At 41.3% G+C, this 20437-nt stretch overlaps 2 protein-coding genes across 5 annotated transcripts in view; both read left to right on the plus strand.

The window, feature by feature from the left end:
- Positions 1-20437, plus strand: part of DPH3 (diphthamide biosynthesis 3) — a 271923-nt gene that overhangs the window by 77922 nt on the left and 173564 nt on the right. The window lies entirely within an intron of this gene.
- The window catches only part of RFTN1 (raftlin, lipid raft linker 1), a 203402-nt gene that overhangs the window by 70796 nt on the left and 112169 nt on the right, over positions 1-20437 (plus strand). For all 4 annotated transcript variants that reach the window (XM_050779561.1, XM_050779559.1, XM_050779563.1 and 1 more), the window contains exon 3: positions 14770-14956. In XM_050779561.1, the coding sequence (XP_050635518.1) occupies positions 14770-14956 (187 nt within the window). The remainder of the gene's footprint in view (positions 1-14769; positions 14957-20437) is intronic.

The following is a 20437-nucleotide window of genomic DNA, read 5'->3' on the forward strand; positions in this document are numbered from 1 at the left end:
TAGGCTCATGAAGTTTAGAGGATGACTCTGGCCCTGACTTTGGTGGTTGAAACACTTAATGGTGTTATTCCATTGTCATTGTCCTCTTATACAGTTCTGTCTCATTAACATTATTTCTGTTATTTTGAAATGAAACCGTGAAAGTAAGTTATTGAAAAAACAGTTGATCTCTACTTGCCCCAGCCCCAGTCCCCAACCCCCTGATTTAATAATGTTAACCTCCAAGTGGGTCTCCTTCTATAGCTTCCCTGTACCCGCTGCGTACCTAGACACATTTACAGGGGTTCGGTTTGGTTTTCTAACAGTGAGCACATAGAATATGTGTGTCACTCTGCCTCATGTTTTTCTCAATCTGTGCTGGATATTCTTCCAGGTCAAAGCTATGGATCCAACTCATTTTCAGTATTTCTACTTAATAGTCTAATATGGATGAGCTGTAGTGTCTTAGCAGTTCTACTGCTGATGAATGGTATTGCCTCGATGTGGGGAATTAAAATGGTGCTTGGTTGTTTCAGACTTGAAAAATCCGCCATGGCTCTTCTTGTTCTGAAAGACTTGGTAGCCTGCCTGGGTCCTAGTTCGACTTTTCAGATGGTGGGTGGGTGAGAACATACGTGGGCTGTGAGGGGCTCTGTGGACTCGAGGGTCAGAGTGTGTGTGCAGCCTCAGCACCTGCTACCCATCAAAGGCGCTCCTTCAGTGGGATCCTCTGCCTTCAACACACCTGTCTGAGAAGGTGTCAGAGCAATCATACTCTTCATTGAATCTGAGACTCCTCAAAAGTGCCTTGTAAAGATGCATTATTTTTCTTATATGTTTTCTCTAAGAGCTTGGCTGCAACAGCATTGTTTTCGGTACTGTTTACCTCTGCATAGTAAGTCCTCACTTAACATTGTCAGTAGGTTCTTGGAAACTGCAACTGTAAGTGAAACAGTGTATAATGAAACCAATTTTACCATAGGCTAATTGAGAAAATCAAGAGTTAAATTCCTATGGCATATTTCTGGCCACAAAAACATTACCCAACTTCTCCATGAAGACCAAAACATTTCTAATACTAAACATGGAAATAAATGTGAGCTGTACATACAGGTAAGAAATATTAATAAAACAAGTAAGGTAATGACTTACCCAATTTTTGGTAAAACAGTGAGTGATGGTGGTTGTAGTGGTGGTGGGTTAAATCAAGGAATAAATGTCTGCAAAGTGAAACTTGTAAGGAGCACTTCTTTCCAACACGAAGTTCAAAAACAATAACAAATTTGGTGGGCTCGCCAAGTTCTTTCATTCCACATTGTTTATTGTTGTGCATCTGTGTGATTATCACAGACTTTACACATTTTTATTTTACAATTATTTGTATTCATTCCTTCATTCATTTTCCAACTCGCTTATTCCAGTTCGGGGTCTTGGGTGGCCGGAGCCTGTCCCAGCAGCTCAGGATGCAAGGCAGGCACCAGCCCTAGACAGGATGTCATTCTATTGCAGGACTACTCTCATAGACACACTCACACTCACTTAAACTGGGACACTGTAGACATGCCTGTTTACCTAACGTGCACATCTTTGGGATGTGGGAGGAAGCCGCAGTGCCTGGAAAAAACCCATAAGGACATGGAGAAATTAAGTCTTGAGATTTTATAATAGAAAATCCATACAGGATTTCTATGACAAATCATTTTACATTGTAAATACAGTAGTTTAATTTTTATATTGTTTGTACATATTCATTAGTGGTTAGTCTTTGATGCCATCAGCATAATGTACTCTCAAAATCAGGAGAACTACCAAGAATGTCAGCTATCATACTCATTAGGAAAATGGCTTAAAACATTCATAATTTGCTTTCTTCTGACTCACAAAAAGCTCTTCTTGGATTTGGTATGGATGAGTTTGGTTACCGATTCTGAGTAATTGGTGATCCTTTGTGTCTTCTCTAACAAAAGTACTTTTAAATGTATGAAATATTTTGTTAATACTCGAGGCTCCATTTCTAGCTGGTTGCTTTTAATATTTGAGTACCCACTAGTAAATCTAAGCATCAGGAGACCTGGTGTTTCTTAAAAAGGCTTCTTGATGTATCTTAGCCTGTGTCTTCTCTGACAAAATGGACTGGTGAGATGAGCAATAATGCTATCTTCTGGGTTTTATTAATGGATACAGTCAATGGAAATTGTTGAGGCAGTCTCCTTACAAATACTTGGACACTGAATTTTTATGGTACAGTGGGGTGTGTGTGTGTGTGTGTGTGTGTGTGTGTCATTCATTGACTATGCGTGATTCTCTGAAATGACAAGCAAACCAATAACAACTTAACTCTCCCTGCCCTCCCACTGTCACCACAGCCTGATGCTTTAACAGTCATTTGTGGTCTGGCTGGCAACTTAATTCATTTGGTGAGGCATCTGTCACTTTGCCAGTTACTCCCTAATTGACCTGCAGAATCTTAGGTTTATACAAACTTGAAGAAGTTCTTTTAGTCTTACTGAGATTCCCCTGTGTGTTCATCCATGGTTTAATTAAGGTATTAAGAATAGCGTTTCAGAACTCATTCAGCTCAATAGCAAGAATACAAATAACCCAACTTGAAAAATGGGCAGAGGGCCTGAATAGACATATCTCCTAAGGAGATATAAAAGTGGTCCACGCATATAGGAAAGAATGGTTATTAATGTCATTAAACATCAGAGAAATGCAAATCAAAACCACAGTGAGATATCAGCTCACACCTGTTAGAATGGCTACTATCAAAAATACAAGAGATAAGAAGTGCTGGTGAGGATGTGGAGAATAAGAGAACCCTTGCACTCCATTGGTGGGAATGTAAACTAGCACAGCCATTATGGAAAACAATATGGAGGTTCATCAAAAATTAAAAATAGAAATATCATATGATCTAGCAATCCCATTACTGGGTATTTCTCCAAAGGAAATGAAATCAGTATGTTGAAGAAATATCTGTGCTCCTTTCAGCATTATTCACAATAGCCGGGATATGGAAACAACTTACATATCCATTAATAGATGACTGGATAAATAAACTATGGTATATATACGCAAAGGAATATTATTCAGCCTTAAAAAAGATGATGATCCTCCATTTACAACAGCCTGGGTAAACCTAGAGGACATTCTGCTAAGTGAAATAAGCCAGACACAGAAGGAAATATACTACATAATCTCTCATATATGTGCAATCTTAAACTAAAAATCAAATACACGGAAACAGAGAGTAGAACTGTAGTTTAGGGGGTCAGGGAGAAGGGGAGATGTAGGTCAAAGGTACAAAGTTGCAGTTATGTATGATAAGTAAATCTAGAGATCTAATGTACAACACAGGGACTATAGCTAATAACATCATATACTGGAAATCTGCTCAGAGAATAGATTTTAGGTACTCTTACCATACACAAAAAGGAAAACTAACTATGTGAGATGATGGTTATGTTGGTTATCTTGACTGTAGTAATCATTTGAGCTAAGTATATGTACATCAAAGCATCATGTTGTACTCTTTAAATATACACAACAAAAATCAATTACAATTTTAAAAAAGAATAGTTCTTTTGTGAAAGCATGTTGGCGATTGCTAGGGCTCGGGGAGAGAGGGGAATGGGAAGAGCAACTGCGTAATGGACGTGGGGTTTCCTTTGAGGGGGATGAAAATGTTTCAGAACGTATAGATAGAGTTTATGGTTATGCAACATCATGAATGTACTAAATGCCACCAAATTGTTCACTTTAAAATGATTAATTTTATGTTATGGAAATTTCACTTCAAATTTTAAAAATAGTATTTTAGTGGTGTGGTCTCCTGAGCCTGGATATGTGTGTGTGTGTTGTTTTTTTTAAGTTTCAGAAACATGAATTTGTTTAATGAGAAAATGACAGAAGTCTAAATTTTTAAAGCCCTGGAACAAACATTTTAACTTATTCCACAGATTTAGAAATGACATATACAGAAGACATGGGCTTTGCCTTCTGCAAACATTATTTTAAAAATTGGGCTCCTATTTCCTACCTATACAATAAAAAGTCCCGCATCGAAAAGTGATGGATTTTAGTGTTTTGCTAAATTGGATCTACTGCAAAGCCCAGGCAGATTGATGTTATAGCACCAGCAGTCTTGAAGGAACTTTTTTAAAAAGAGAGATTTGGTTGAGCAGTGTCATTATCAGCTTCACCTGTGAGGGAAATTTCCCGAGGGAGATGGTGTCTGTCTCATGTTGCACTCCTTCGTATTGACAGATCCATTAGCGAATGTAATTAGAAAAGCAAAGTTGGACTTTGAATAATTAGGTTAAAGTCACAGATGATTTCTGGGCAAAATAATAGAAGCTGTTGCAGTTCAGCCTGCTGTTTCCTGCTTTACAGAGCTGAGTGAAATGGGCAGTTGCTGTATGCAGTGGTTTCTTTCTTGTGTTAGAGGCTGATACTTTCCCAATAAGAAAGTTTGAAATAGCAAAGACCTGACTTTGGCCCTTTGCAAATGTCTGAAGGGCTTCGTTTCCAGAGAATAAATGGGGCTGCAGAATGTTTTTTGCTAAACAAAACATAGTCATAGCAAAAACAAAATTTACTTTATCCCAGGAGTGTTAAGAAATGTGTGGTTTTGTGGATTATGTTTTGTTCTCTGTTTTCATTCCTTTCTTTTCCTTTTTTTTTTTTCTGTTCTTGGAATAATGGTTTATTTATTTATATGGAATTATTTTCTGAAAGAAAAACAAAACACTTATTTCAAAAGACGTTTGGACTCTCATGCCACCCAAAATACCTTTTCAGCAGTAGTTTCTATATTTTGATTTTAGAAAAGTCTGTTATTGGTAATAGAGTCCAGAATAAAAAAAAAGATTTCCCAAAGATTCAAAATGCAATCATGTGATTCTAAACTTTTTGTTCATCTCAGTGCCAGTACAGAAAAAAAGAGGAATTAGGAAATAGAGGCCAGTGTCAAACACCTGCAGATGTGTCCTTGAAGCTTTTGATGTACCTTGTGATGATGTGGGAATGAACAGAATGGCATCCTCCTCCGTGCATGATGACTGATGCTCACACCGTGCCTGGACAGTGCCAGGGTCAGCGATAGGAAGGAGTGCAGGGCATCCATCCCCCACCTTTATGAAATGCCCGCATCCATACTCTGCAGGCTGCCAGGTCTTGGCTTTGGCTATATGGGATTGAAAATAAAATGACAATTACTTGCCACATTTGAAGATTAGGAAGATTAAGATTCCAGACTTCTTGAAAGTAAGAGTGAGAAGTTCTGGCATCAATGGGCCCACTTGCCTATTAGCAGCAACCAGGCAAGAAGGACAAGATGCTGCCCCCTTGGGCAAGATGGGGCCTAGGTGGTCATTGCTGTCCCCCTGGCTCGTGTCTCTTGTTTACTTTATTTCCCTGGCCCGCAGATGTCTCTGTTACTGGCGTTGGGATCTGCACCAAGCCCTCTGTCCAGTAAGGAGATGAGACTCTGCCCCTGCCCAGGTTGGGGAGAAGCCAGGAGAGAACTGTCCTTTGCACTGCAGCAGGACAAAGCCCTGGTATGGGATGAAGATGGGCAGGAGTTCAAGACCAGCCTGGCCAACAAGGTGAAACCCTGTCTCTACTAAAAATACAAAAATTAGCTGGGCATGTTGGCACACACCTGTAATCCCAGCTACTCAAGGGGCTGAGGCAGGAGGATCACTTGAGTCCAGAAGGCGGAGGTTTCAGTGAGCTAAGATTGTGGCAGTGTGGGAGCACGTGGGTGTCCTTCCCAGATAAGGCGAGTGGGATCACTATAGATAGACTATAGAACCTGACGGATTAGAAAGTGGAGAGAAAGGTGTGGTCAGCCCTCGCGGCTGCAGCCCACTCTGAGTAGGCTGGCATTTTCTCTTTTTGGAGGGTAACGGTGGCTAAGACAGCCTCACCAGTGTCCCTTGTCTTCAGACTATGAAGTTATAATTAGAAATTTTAACTTATGATGAGACGATTCATGTAGTTCAGCCTTAGAGTCAGGTCCTGGTCAAAGGCCAGGCAGCCAAAGTAACTTCAGAATAACCCACGCCGTTTTCTTGTAGCTCTCCTCTAGGATGAAGGAGACCCATCATCCTCAGTGATACTTGAAACACTTGTTTTCTCTCCCACCACTGGGCAGGCCTCTCTTCCCTAGAACTCCTCTGAAAAGCTCCCCACACTGCCCCGGAGGACAGTTAACCCAGAATCCCTAGTGCCTGGGCAGGCAGAAGGCCGGAACCCTCGGACAGCAGTGATGTTTCTCCCGCCCACTGGCAGCGGGTATCTTCCAGCCTCTCCTTCCTCCCTGCCGCCACCCACACATGCCATGTGGGTGTTCCGTATTCCAATTCTAGCTCTGGTTTGGGGGAACTCTTTCAGTTAACATTGAAAACATTTGTTATATTATCCAATGTTACTTTTTAGTTAGAAACTGGTACCTTAGCCTCCAAATTGAAATACTAAAATTATTGCATTTTAAAGTTGAAAGCGCCTTTTGCAATTGCCCATTCAAAGTCTTCATTTTGTAAATGAGGGTCCCAAGAGATGGGGAGGGAGCTATATAGTTTGCCCAAGGTTACATAATTTGTAAATGAAATCAGGCAACTATTACAAAACAAAATAGTGGAGAGGTTACTCTGATAAGTAGGGTGAGAAAGAGACCAACAGGCTACAATTGCTATGTCCATCCAAATGGAGAAACCATTCCTTTGTTTGTTTACCTAGGAGCAACACTGGGGAATTGGTCACTTCGTAAGAACTGTGTTTTCTTTTGTATTTTTAAGGTTAGGGTTCAAATAGAAACATGAGATTAAGGTCTTTAATCATACTTACAATAGGAGCCTTTTTTTTTTATTGCTTTAAGATCATTGAGATTCATTTTTATTTGTTTCTTTTAACCATGAAGCTAAACTTACTTTGACAGCATGCATACCAAAAATTAAAGCCATAAAATTGCTTAGCTTTGACAGGAAATACATCTTTAGATTTTAAAGATAAAAATTTAAAAGGTATTATGTTTTATTCAGGCAGCATTTAAATATAAAGTGGTTGATGGAGTAATATTTTTAGTGCACTGATTTGGGAGCATGGAGGTTAAGGGGTGTGGGTGGGAATGGGGAAGGATTTCATGGCCCCATATCATGTTGTCATCCCATCCCAGGGTGACCAGTCCTCCCATTCGCCACAGCCAGTGCCACCGCCCGTGATTGTTTTGTGCTCTGTAGATTACACACACATCATCCCACTTGATCCTCACAATGATGCTATGATGGAAGACTGGTTGATGTTGTTATCACCATTTTATACAAAGAAATTGAGTGTTCACATGCCGGGGGTTAGCAGGCAGTGAGGAAAGCAGCTGGTATAGAACTCTGTCTTCTTTTTTTTTTTTTGTCTGAGACAGAGGTCTTACTCTGTCTCCCAGGCTGGAGTGCAGTGGTGTGATTTCGGCTCACTGCAACCTCCGCCTCCTGGACTCAAGTGATCCTCCCACCTCAGCCCCCAGAGTAGCCGGGACTATAGGCCCACGCCAACATGCGCGGCTAATTTTTGTATTTTTGGTAGAGACAGAGTTTCACCACGTTGGCCAGGCTGATCTCGAACTCCTGCTCTCAAGTGATCTACCCGCCTCAGCCTCCCAAAGTGCTGCGATTACAAGTGTGAGCCACCATGCCCAGCAAGAACCCTGTCTTCTAAACATATTAACTGCTTTTATTTTTTATTTTAGTGTGGTGCATAAGAGGAAACAAATATATTAATTACCAAACTCTCAAGGTTTATTTTATTATAGCAGGAAGAGTTTGAAAAATTTGAAACGTTTAAAGAATATTGAACTGTAGAGACTGGCTGAGTTTGAGGGCTCGTATTCAATGCCTCACAGATGCTGTTTGTATATAGTTTTATCAAAGAAGAGGGGATCTCGGTGCTGGATAGTAGTTTTAGGTTTGATTGACAACGTGCAGTTGCCCTCCATAAAGGCTTACACTCCCACCGAAAGTCCATTCAGTTTTTCAAATAAAACAAACAGTGTCTCCGCCACGTGTGGTTTTGCCCTTTTGGTTCAGCAGCCTTGTAATCTGTTGACAGCAGATGAAACCTGCCCCTGATTTCCATGAAGTCCACACCCAGCATTTGCAGGATCTGGGACAAGAGGACAAAAGGAGATCTTGGGCTGGGCCAGGATTAGGGTGAGGGGAGTGAGGCAACATTTTATAATAAATAAAGACAGGATTAGTGACAGTACTCTGCGAGCTGTATTGGGGCTTAAGGTGAAAGGAAAAAACACCGATCCTATCCTTATTTATTTATTTATTTATAAGGTAACTCGGTCACTCCAGGCTGGAGTGCAGTGGTGCAATCTCAGCTCACTGCATCCTCGACCTCTCTGGGCTCAAGTGATCCTCCCATCTCAGCCTCCCTAGTAGCTGGCCCTACAGGCACATGCCACCACACTCAGCTAATTTTTGTATTTTTTTGTACATATGGAGTTTTGGCTTATTGCCTAGGCTGGTCTCAAACTCCTGGGCTCAGGCGATTCTCCTGCCTCGGCCTCCCACAAGTGCTGGGATTACAGGCGTGAGCCACTGGCACTCAGCCTGATCTTATCTTTATCAAAAATTTTGATATGTTGTTCATCATTAATTTTTTGCCCTGATTTTTATTTTATCACATATTACATTAAATATTTATTTATCTTGGATATTGAGCTCCTTTAAAGTTTGTACCTGTGGTGAGTTATCTCCTCACTTGCCTCCTCTTAGCTCTTAGTCTCTGCCCTGCCTTGGGCCTGGGAGTGCACACAAAGGGCACCATCCACCCTCCCTGCAGACTGAGGAGTAAGTCTGCATGGTCCCCAGATCGGGCCCAGGGCTGACAAGGCAGGGGGTTCTAGGGGCTGGGCTATGTGAAGCTGGGTGCTGGTCACAGGTTTTCTTGCCTGTGGAGAGTAGAGTGGGTGGAAGAGGGCCAAGGTGAAACCCTTGGGGGCAGTCGAACTCCCTGGGGAGCTTGTGAGACACAGATGGCTCAGATTCTGATTCTGTAAGTCTAGGGTAGGACCCAAGCTTTCTCATTTCTTTGTTTTTGGTTTTTTTTTTTTTTTTTTTTTTTGAGACGGAGTCTCGCTCTGTCGCCCAGGCTGGAGTGCAGTGGCGCCATCTCGACTCACTGCAACCTCCGCCTCCCAGGTTCAAGCGATTCTCCTGCCTCAGCCTCCAGCGTGTGCCACCACACCTGGCTAATTTTTTGTATTTTTAGTAGAGATGGGGTTTCACCGTGTTAGCCAGGATGGTCTTGATCTCTTGACCTTCTGATCCGCTCGCCTTGGCTTCCCAAAGTGCTAAGATTACAGGCCTGAGCCACCACGCCCGGGTAAGTTTTCTCATTTCTAACAAGTTCCCAACTGCTGCTGGACCAGGTTGTGTGCTTTGAGGACCCTTGCTCTAAAGCAGCAGTTCCCAGCCTTTTTGGCACCAGGGACTGGTTTATGGAAGGCAGTTTTTCCACATATAGGGTTGGGCGGGGTGGTGATTTTGGGATGATTCAAGTGCATTACATTTACTGTACACTTTATTTCTATTGTTATTACATTATAATATATATTGAAATAATTATACAACTCACCATAATGCAGACTCAGTGCGAGCCCTGAGCTTGTTTTCCTGCAACTAGACGGTCCCATCTATAGGTGATGGGAGACAGTGACAGATCATCAGGCATTAGATTCTCATAAACCACTCATATGCGCAGTTCACAATAGGGTTCACTCTCCTAAGAGAATCTAATACCGCTGTTGATCTGACAGGAGGCAGAGCTCAGGTGATAATGCTCGCTCACCTCCTGCTGTGCAGCCTCTAGTACGGACAGCCCCTAGTACCCGTCCATGGCCCCAGGCTTGGGGACCCCTGCTGTAACAAGGTTTAGAGCAGGGTCCCTCTCGCCTGCATCCAAGAAGCTGCTTGTGAGACACCTTGACAGGTTTCCATGCACGGGGAATACGGAGAGGCTCGGGATTCTTTACCATACTTACCTTTGGATTTGTTTATCTAGCAACATGTCCTGAATGTACCTTTCAGGAGAAAGATTGCATACTTTTCTGCTTTCCTGACCAGTCCTACATTTGTCACTCTTATTAATAGAGCCTTCTCCAGGATGCTGAATGCTTGTGTTAGAGTCAATCATTGCTATAGATATTTTTTCCTATAAATTTCTTGCACGATGTATGGAAATGAGAGTTACAGTATCTGATGTTAGGTGGTTCTTAAGTACCCCTAGGTTTTGTTTTAAATTTTTTTTTAAACAGAGGACACTGACCGGGCACGGTGTCTCACGCCTGTAATCCCAGCACTTTAGGGAGAGGCTGAGGTGGGTAGATCACTAGGTCAGGAGATCGAGATCATCCTGGCCAACATGGTGAAACCTGTCTCTACTAAAATTACAAAAATTAGCTAGGCATGCTGTCGTGTGCCTGTAGTCCAGCTACTCAGGAGGCTGAGGCAGGAGAATCACTTGAACCTGGGAGGCAGAGGTTGCAGTGAGCCAAGATCGTGCCACTGCACTCCGGCCTGGGCCAAAGAGGGAGACTGTCTCAAAAACAAAACAAAACAAAACCCAAAAAAAACAGTACGTTAAGGCCCAGGCAGGAAGATCGTTTAAAACCAGGAGTTTGTGACCAGCCTGGGCAACATGGCAAGACCCTGTCTCTACAAGAAATTTAAAAATTAGCGGGACATGCCGGCATGTGCCTGTAGTCCCAGCAACTCTGGAGGCTGAGGCAATAGGAGGATCCCTTGAGCCCAAGAGATTAAGGCTGCAGGGAGCTGTGATGGCACCACTTTACTCCAGCTTGGGTGACAGAACGAGACTCTGTCTCAAAATAAATAAAGAAGAATAAATTTAAGAAAAATTAGAAAATTTAAAAAGCACATTATTTTTAAGGTACATTAAAAACTTTTTAATAATATTGTTTTTATATAGGGAGAAAAATAAAAATGACTCATAAGCCTTCCACCCAAATGACTCCTGTTGGTGGTAATGGGATCAAAAGTATAAAATACAGTAAAAACGACTTTCTACCATTTCCTCCCTCTTCCAGTCCCTCTCTTCAACGTTGATGTTTTTGTGATTTCTTCCAGGAAAAAAAAAAAAAAAGATTTTTATTTATATCTGTCCATCCTTCTAATATTATTTACACAAGAGTGACCATACCATTAACACCGTTAGGCACCTTTTTTTTTTAACTTAGCAATGTATCTGGGACTCATTTCTGTATCAGCACATAACAGATTTACTCTAATCTTCTTAATGGTTCCTAGGATTAATCACTGGGGTATTCCAGTGTTTAACTGGTCCTGCAATTAAGATTGCTATTAGAGCAACCCAGTAGTAAATATCTTTGTCCATATATCTTGAAAGACATTTGTGATTCCAGTCATAGAAGTACTACCAGTAGTGGGGTTGCTGGGCAAAGAGTGTGTGCATTTTTAGGTTTGAAGGCCGATAGCATCCTGTCCTCAAGAAAGGTTCACTGCCACCACGATGAGGGCCATGCCTGTTTCCCCAGCACCCTTGCACGCAGGGACGATTACAGAAGTGAAAAAGAAAACATATCATTCCAATAGCAATAAAATATAGAATAACTAGGAATAAACCTGATAAATTATTCCAATAGCAATAAAATATAGAATAACTAGGAATAAACCTGATAAATATGTACTATCTGTGTGAAGAAAACTTTAGTATGCTCCAGAGGGACCCAAAGGAAGAATTGAACGAATCAAAATTTTGCCAGTTTCTTGCATGGGAACTTGCAGCATGGTGAAAATACTCATTCTCAGTTAAGCAATGATTTGAATGTGACCCAATAAAAATACCCACAGACTTTTTTAGTGGAGGAAGGGAAACTTACTGAGCTGATTTTTAAAGATCATGTAGAAAAACAAATTAGGAAGATTCAAAATATAAACAGGAATATAGGAAGATTTGATAAATAGGTTAAGCAGATACTAAAGGACAATACGAAATTAAAATTGTTTAAACTAGGGTTTTATACAAATAGATTCATGGATCACAGTCATAAACTGATATTTGGGAATATAACGAATGACAAATGGCATATGATATATGGCACCTCTCAAATCAATGAGAAAAAATGGATAAACCCCTGTGGTGGGGGGGAGTTAAATTCGTACTGCACACTTTACATGGGATAAATGCCAAATCAATAAAAGATTTATATGCAAAAAATGAAATATGTATTATGAGAATTCACAAGAGAATTGTTTTATAATCCCAGGTCTTTCTGTTATGACATAAAACTCGGAAGCCACTGAAAGCAAGATTGGTAAATTCAGCTTCATTTAAAAAGTTTTTCATGGAATCACTTGAACCCAGGAGGCAGAGTTTGCAGTGAGTGGGGATAGCGCCACTGCACTCCAGCCTGGGCAACAGAGCAAGACTTCATCTAAAAAAAAAAAAAAAAGTGTTTCATGGCAAAACCCACCATATGCAAAGTCAAAAGGCAAGCACCAAATTGGGGACAGATAAATAAAAACTAAATTTCCTAATATGTAAAGAGTTCTTACAAACCAATAGAAAAACGTCCAATGACCCAATAGGACACCAGGCAAAGATAACGGACAGAGAGTTCACAGACAAGGAAACACAGCATTTAAATATGAAATGTTTAATAAGAAAAAAATACAAATTACATAATAAGAGAAATATAAGTTACCATCTCACAGGGATCTTTTTTTCTACTGAGAGTAGCCAGAGTATGGGAAAAGAAACAACTTTATACATCACTGATAGCAGATAAATCCATACTACTCTATGGAGGAAATGTAGCACTCGTTGAAAAAAATTACAATGCACACATATATATGTGTGTGATATATATATATTTACACCTCTAATTATTTATTTATTTTTTAATTTTTTTATTTTTTGTGGGTACATAGTAGGTGTATATATTTACAGGGTACATGAGATGTTTTGATGCAGGTACACAATGCATATATTTTTAACCCAGCAATTCCACATCTAGGAATTTATTTTTTGTACGTACTATAAGCACACACATGTGAAATCATGTAGGAATGATATTTTTCACTAAGAGATTACTTACAAAAGCAAAAGTTTGCATACTCCATGGTATATCACACAATGGATCTGTAGAAAAGAATGAGAAAGAACTCTGTGTACTGCTATGAAATGGTCTCTAAGAAAAGTATACTGTTTTGTTTTGTTGTTTGTTTGTTGAGACGGAGTTTAGCTCTTGTTGCTCAGGCTGGAGTGCAGTCGCGCAATCTCGGCTCACTGCAACCTCTGCCTCCTGGGTTCAAGAGATTCTTCCGCCTCAGCCTCCTGAGTAGCTGGGATTACAGGCATGCACCACCACACCCGACTAATTTTTTGTATTTTTAGTAGAGGTGGGGTTTCATTATGTTGGCCAGGCTGGTCTCAAACTCCTGACCTCAAGTGATCTGCCCGCCTCAGCCTCCTAAAGTGCAGGGATTACAGGCGTGAGCCACCGCCCCTGGCTGAAAAGTATACTGTTAATTGATAAAAATTGATTTTAAAAAGCTAGGTGTGTAATGTTATGCTGACATTTGTGTAGAAGAGGAGGGAAATATATAGACTTACTTACTTTTGTATGAATTATTTGATTGTTAATGCATATACACACAAAAAGATAACACTGATTGCCTCTAAGGAAATAAATGTAGGAAGCAGAGGATAGGGCTAGGATGTAGACTTTTCACTGAATACACATTTGTACCTTTTGACTTTTGAACCTTATTTGCCCTTCTCAAAAATAAGTAAATTAAAAATCCAAATTTTAAAATAATTCAATCGGTAAAAATATTCCTGGTTTTGATTTGTGTAATTCTAATGCTGAATTAGAGTGTCTTTTCAAATATTGGTTAGCCTTTTACATTTTTAAGGCAATTGCCTATTCATATATTTTGCCCATTTAAAAATTATTTTGGGGTCGAGGTGGGGTTCGCAAATTTAGGAAATTAGCCCTTTGTCTTAAGGGTCACAGAAATTTTGTTCCAGTTTGTCTTTTGAGTTTGTTTATGCTGCTTTTTGCCACCTAGTATTTTTATATTTGCTCAATGTGTTTTTCTTCTTTTCCCTTCCTTTCTTTCTTTATTTCTGTTTTGTCGTTGTTGTTGTTGTTGTTGTATTTTTAGAGGGTGGAAATGACTTTTTCATTGTGATCAGTGAGAAGACGACTCTAGATCTAAGACATTCCATTATTATTTTATTTTATTTCATTTTTGAGACAATGTCTTGCTCTGTTGCCCAGGCTCAAGTGCAGTGGCCCGATCATGGCTCACTGCAAACCTCCCCATTTCCAGCTGAAGCGATCTTCCCACCTCAGCCTCCTGGGTAGCCAGGACCACAAGCACCGGCTAATTTTGAGGTTTTTTTTTTTTTTTTTTTAGAGATCAGGTTTCACCATGTTGCCCAGGCTGGTCTCAAACTTCTGGGCTCAAGCGATCTATCTGCCTCGGCCTCGCAGAGTGCTGGGATTATAGGCCTGAGCCACCACACCTGGCTGACATCCAATTATTAATGCCTTTGGGTAATTTGGAAAACGACAGGCTGCTTATAAAGTATGTTTGAAGACAGTAAAAACTGGGACAAACTCATTTTAGCAGTGACCTAGAGGATCCTCCCCGAGGGCAAGGGAAGCGGGGCTTGGGCAGGGCTGGGTGGGCGTTGTGGTGGGTTTCTGATGAGCCTCTCCTCTCTCCACTCCAGCGGAGCTCCCCGCGTCCTCAGCGGTGAGGCTGGCCTCCCTGCGTGACCTGCCCGCGCAGCTCCTGGAGCTGTATCAGCAGGGCTTCTCTCTGGCAGCCCTGCACCCCTTCGTGCAGCCCACGCATGAGCGGGAGAAGACGCCCCTGGAGCACATCTTTAGAGCCATCCTGATCAAGAAAACCGACAGGTAAGGCCTCCATGGGTGAATGAGTAGCATCCTGTTGTGGCTAAAGTATGCTCAATAGAGGAGGGGAAGTGAGAGGATGGGGTTGGGGGTTGAAATTTGCATGCTGTCCACAGGGCCTCAGCCCTCAGACAAGTGAGGCAAAAAGTTAGACAACCAGAGAGGTTTCCTAGCATCCTGCGATGAAAAGCAAATGCATGTCCAACTGCAAGTAGAGAGTTCCATTTTGCATTCTTTCCCTCTTTTAACTCACTGGATTAAACTCAGCTAGAAAAATGTCTCCTTAGAAGAAGTATACACCCAGAATGATGCGGCCGGTAAAAGTGCAATACTCTTAAACTGAAAGGCATGGCTGGAAAACACAATGATTTTGTTTAGAGGCTATATACAAACTTAACGTCTTCCCCCAAAGTCTAGAAATACTTGAACATTTTGCGCCTACCATAAATTCTGTCAATCGCTTGACAGTTAAAAAAATACAAAAACTAAACACCACCTAAATAAAATGCTATAATTGGTTTGGTCTTGATTTAGATTTTCAGGGCTTGGGGATGTTTTTCAGAGTGGCTCGCCCAGTTGAATGTTTATGCCTATATTTCAGTTGAGCCTAATTAAGAAAAAAGAAGTGGGGTTCGTCTTTCAAAAGGAACAATATTAATTTTGTTTTTCTTAAAAAAAAACAATGAGGATAGGATGGAGAGAGCAGTATGTTTCTCCTGCTTTCATAAAAATTAAAATTAAAATTAAAATGCAGTCTGGGAAAGGAAATCAAATTTGTCTTTTGGCCAACTATCATAGAAGGAATGACAGCATGTGCCACATTTTTAAAAGGGAGTGCAGAGCAGCTCCTTGTTCTCTCTTTTTAAAGTCACTTTGCAGGTAGACAAAGCATTTGGCTGGTGTGCTCACAAGGGACAGCTGTGAGGCATGAGGTTGCGTGACTAAGACTGACTCCTCTTTCCTTTCCTTTCCTTTATTTCTTCATGGTTGATCAAGCTCTGGGGCTCTTAGACTACATCAACACACATTAGAATTTGAAGTGAAAGGTGGTGCATGTTTTTGCTCAAACCCAGAATTCACACGTTTTTGAGTAGGGCGAGACTTTTCTCAATGTCTGCCTTTTATGTGTATTACTTTGTCTTTCTCTCTCTCTCTCTCTCTCTCTCTCTCTCTCTCTCTCTCGTTTTTTCCCCCCGTAGAAACGAGGTCTCGCTATGTTGCCTAGGCTGGTCTTGAAATCCTGGCCTCAAGCGATCCTCTCACCTTGGCCTCCCAAACCACTGGGATTACAGGTGTGAGCCACTGAGCCTGGCTGCATATTGGTTTCTTTTATTTTCTTTTTTATTTCTTTGAGATGGGGTCTCACTCTGTCACCCAGGCTGGAGCACAGTGGCATGATCTCAGCTCACTTCAACTTTTGCCTCTCAGGCTCAAGCCATCCTCCCACCTCAGCCTCCCAGGTAGCTGGCACTGCAGGTGCACGCCACCACCCCTGGCTACTTTTTTTATTTTTGGTAGAGACCGGGTTTCGCCATGTTGCCCAGACTGGTCTGGAACTTCTGAGCTCAAGAGAGTTTCCCACGTAGGTCTCCCAAAGTGCTGGGATTACAGGTGTAAGCCACCAGGCCCAGTCCATTATTGGTTCCTTTATGTTGATTGGCTGTTGATCATTATATAGGTCAATCATGAGAAGAAACTATTCTGGGGGCCACAGTGGTTTTAAATGACACTGACGCATAGGATATGTATAATGACAGTAGCTTATATTTAGTGAGCACTGACTGTATGCCAGGCTTGATCATTATCATTTCATCTGTATCATATGCCTATGAGGTTTTCTAGCATCCTGCGATGAAAAGCAAAAGTGTTTTTTTTGTTCCCATTTTAAAGGCAGAAGATTCTCTTGATCTCAGAAGTTCCAGACCAGCCTGGGCAACGTAGCGAGACCTAGTATCTACTAAACATTTTTAAAATTAGCTGGGTGTAGTGGCGCATGCCTGTAGTCCCAGCTACCCGGGAGGCTGAGGTGGGAGGATTACTTGAGCCCAGGAACTGGAGGCTCCTAGGATGTGACTGTGTGACTGCACTGCAGCCTGGGTGACAGAATGAGATCCTGTCTCAAAAAACGAACAAACAAACAGAAAAAAAAAAAAAGCAAAAAAAGCCCCACAGTACTGAGACACAAAGGTTGAGTTGTCAAGGTCACACGGATGGCAGCCAGCAGAGCTCTGCCTTGCTCCCAGGAAGGCTGACTCCCGTACCTGCATTCTTAATCCGGCATGAAGCATGTGCTGAGTTCCTTTGCCCACAATTCTTACGGAGAATCACGTTAGGAAAAAAAAAGTGGGGGAGGATATATTTGATCTTCCATAAAGAAGTACTTTTATTACTCAACATTTCCCGCATTTTACCCCTCAGTAGTCTGTAAGCAAATCAGAATTTCAGCAAGGAAACAAAACAGACAAATGTGTTGTATGGATTACATAAGGCATCCACGGGGCTCCAGGGATTCTATTCTGCAGATTATCTGAGCGGCCTTAGTGTTTAAAGAAGACAAGTCCATTTGGGTCAGATCACCAGCACACCCTTCAGTGTGATCTGCCATAGGAGGTGACATGAGCTCAGGACATGGCCTGAGCTTAACTCAGAAAGTGAAGGTGTATCTTTTTTTTTTTTTTTTTCCTCCCTGCTGTGGAGCAACACTTCTCAAACTTTAATGTGCCTGTGAGTCTCCTGGGGATATGGTTAAAGAGCAGAGTCTCATACAGCAGGTCTCGGGGGAGGCCTGGGACTCGACATTTCTAACTGGTTTCCCGGTGGGGCAGATGCTGATGGTCCGTGGCATGCACTTTGAGTAGCAAGGGTGTAGAGGACCTAATTCTTGCCTAGCTTCATGCCTGGCACTCAGCAACACTACTGGGGCTTGCCACTCTACTCCTAGGAGAGCTGTAAGCACCAGGCTAGGTAAGAAAGAACACAGGACTCGTGGCCAGGAGGCCTGCGTTCTAGACTGTACTTGGCTACTAGTAACTAGTGTGATGCAAGGGCACATCAGTGGATTTTTCTTGTCCTCCATTTTCTAGCTGCTACAATGAGGGGCTGGTACTACATGATTTGCAAGGCTTGCACCAAACTCTGAGTTATCTGATGGGACAAGATGGGTCAGAAATAAGAACCACCACTTTGGGGAATAGTGCATTACAAGCCAGCAGCGAAGCTGGGGGCTCAATAGGGGTTATTTACTTCCACTTAGGTAGCATGAACAAATGAACTTACTCTCCAGAAGCCAAAAATGAGCAAACTGTTGAGAGGAATGAGACATTGTATGCAGGAGGGTTTTCAAGAAAGGGAAGTTGGTAGTCTCCTTGGGTTTGAGCTCACTTTTGTCCAGAGTTCCTGAACTGCCTGCCTGGTGACCTTAATGAACATTTCAGCTCCTGGACAAGCAGATCCAGAGAAGGAAATTCCTTGGGTAACTTTGTGTTGGGTCTTTGGAACTGCCTTTTTTGGGAAAAAAAAGAAAAAAAAAAGTTTGATAATTTATCATGTAAAACAAGGCAAAAATAATCAAGAGGATCACCCCCACTTCCAGCCCCAATAGTATTGGGTGGGAGGAGTGGTGGAGGTTGGAAGCAGAGTCATTGTAAAATATAATTTTAAAGTACAGGAATTTTCTCTCCTAGCAAATGCAGTAACAGCATTTTTTTTTTTTTTTTTTTTTTTGTATTATGAGGAAAAGACCTCAATGATCTTAAAAATAAGCAAACAAAAAAACATCAGGGCCAGGTGCAGTGGCTCACACCTATAATCCCAGCACTTTGGGAGACCAAGGCCGAAGATTCTCTTGAGCTCAGAAGTTCCAGGCCAGCCTGGGCAGTGTAGCGAGACCTAGTATCTACTAAAAATTTTAAAAATTAGCTGGGTGTAGTGGCGCATGCCAGGAGACTCCTGGGATGTGACTGTGTGATTGCACTCCAGCCTGGGTGACAGAATAAGATCCTGTCTCAAAAAACAAACAAACAAACAAAAGCAAAAAAACCCACAGTACTTTATCAATAGGGAGTTTAAGGAGTAAAAACGAAACAAAGGAAGACTTTTGTGATTAATTTTTAATTCAGACAGTTAAAGTGATACTTTTCACAAAGTCTGCCAAAGTTCTGACAGCTATAGATGCTGTTAAATGAAATGAGTTAGCTGTTAAAAGAGAAAGAAATATTTGGCTAATATTTTTCAAGTGGCGCACATTGAAAGAGAGGTAGATACACGTTCTCGATTAATGTTAGTCCAAATGAAGTTCATTACCAAGAATCACTATGAGATGACTGTGTGAAACTTCAATATCAACCTAATGTGTTTGAAGGGTTCACATAAAATTTTTAGCAAATAACTGGGCTTTGGGATATGTCAGAACCACCAAACAGAACTCCTCAAGCCTGCATTTATTCCCTTACCCATTCATGAACACTTGCTGGGCGTGTACTCTTTTCAGCGTATTGTGCTAGTAGCCCTATGTGGTGGGAAGTTAGAGGGTGCAAGTGCCAGGCTCAGTTGAATGTGGAGCCTGCCTTCCAGGCACTTGCAGTCTAATTAAGTAAATGAGATATATGTCTCATGCCATGGGAGTTTGGGAGAAGGAGATGCCACTTCTCACTGGAAGGGAAACCAAGGAAATGTTTCTGGAGGGGCAGCTTTTAACTTGGGCCTGATTTATTTTGGGCAGACATGGGGAGTAATGAGCATGAGGCAGGAAGAGTTTATTTAAATCTCCTAATGAAATGTTTTCTAGTGGTATGTGAGTAATTGGAGAGCATCGTTGACAGTCTAACTAAATTATTAATGAGTCATTCCAAAAGTAGTTCTCAAGTGCAGTAACGTTCCTCTGAGCTCACTGCCATTTTGACAGATTTCACTTACATCCATGAAAAATTACCTGATCTTTTCTTTTGAAAATTCTAATAACTGCCATTTCATTTTACCATGGCAGGCCTAGCCACACATCTAACTGTAAATTGTTCTTAATTCTAAGTGCGTTGAATTTAGGCAAGTCAGTTACTTTGACTCAAGTTACTTTGACTCAAGAATGAATAGCTGAATATGAAATACTTAGTGAACAAGTAGAAAGAGAGTTTGTACTTCATTTTCTCAACTCTTTCTTTGGAACACTTAGTGATTTTTAATAGACAATATAGTTGCACTCACTCTGAATTCTAAGTATAGTTAAGTGATCCTTCATTTTTTTCAAGCAGTTTTCCTTAGAATGAGTTGCTAAAGATCTTGAAACTTGATGGCTAAGAGAAGTCAGTTATTAGAACATCACTTCTGATGTTTCATGAGTGTGGGTTTAATTCTAGGTTGTTTTATGGTTGTAGATGTAAGTGCAGTACCAAATTGCATAGTACTGGTCATTTTTCAGTTGAATTATCATTGTTCACACATGGAGCTAGGGTGTCATTGGTGTGTTTTTCATCATGAATGAGTTGAAGT

The sequence above is a fragment of the Macaca thibetana genome, chromosome 2, assembly GCF_024542745.1.
Source record: "Macaca thibetana thibetana isolate TM-01 chromosome 2, ASM2454274v1, whole genome shotgun sequence".
NCBI classification, from domain to species: Eukaryota; Metazoa; Chordata; class Mammalia; order Primates; family Cercopithecidae; genus Macaca; species Macaca thibetana.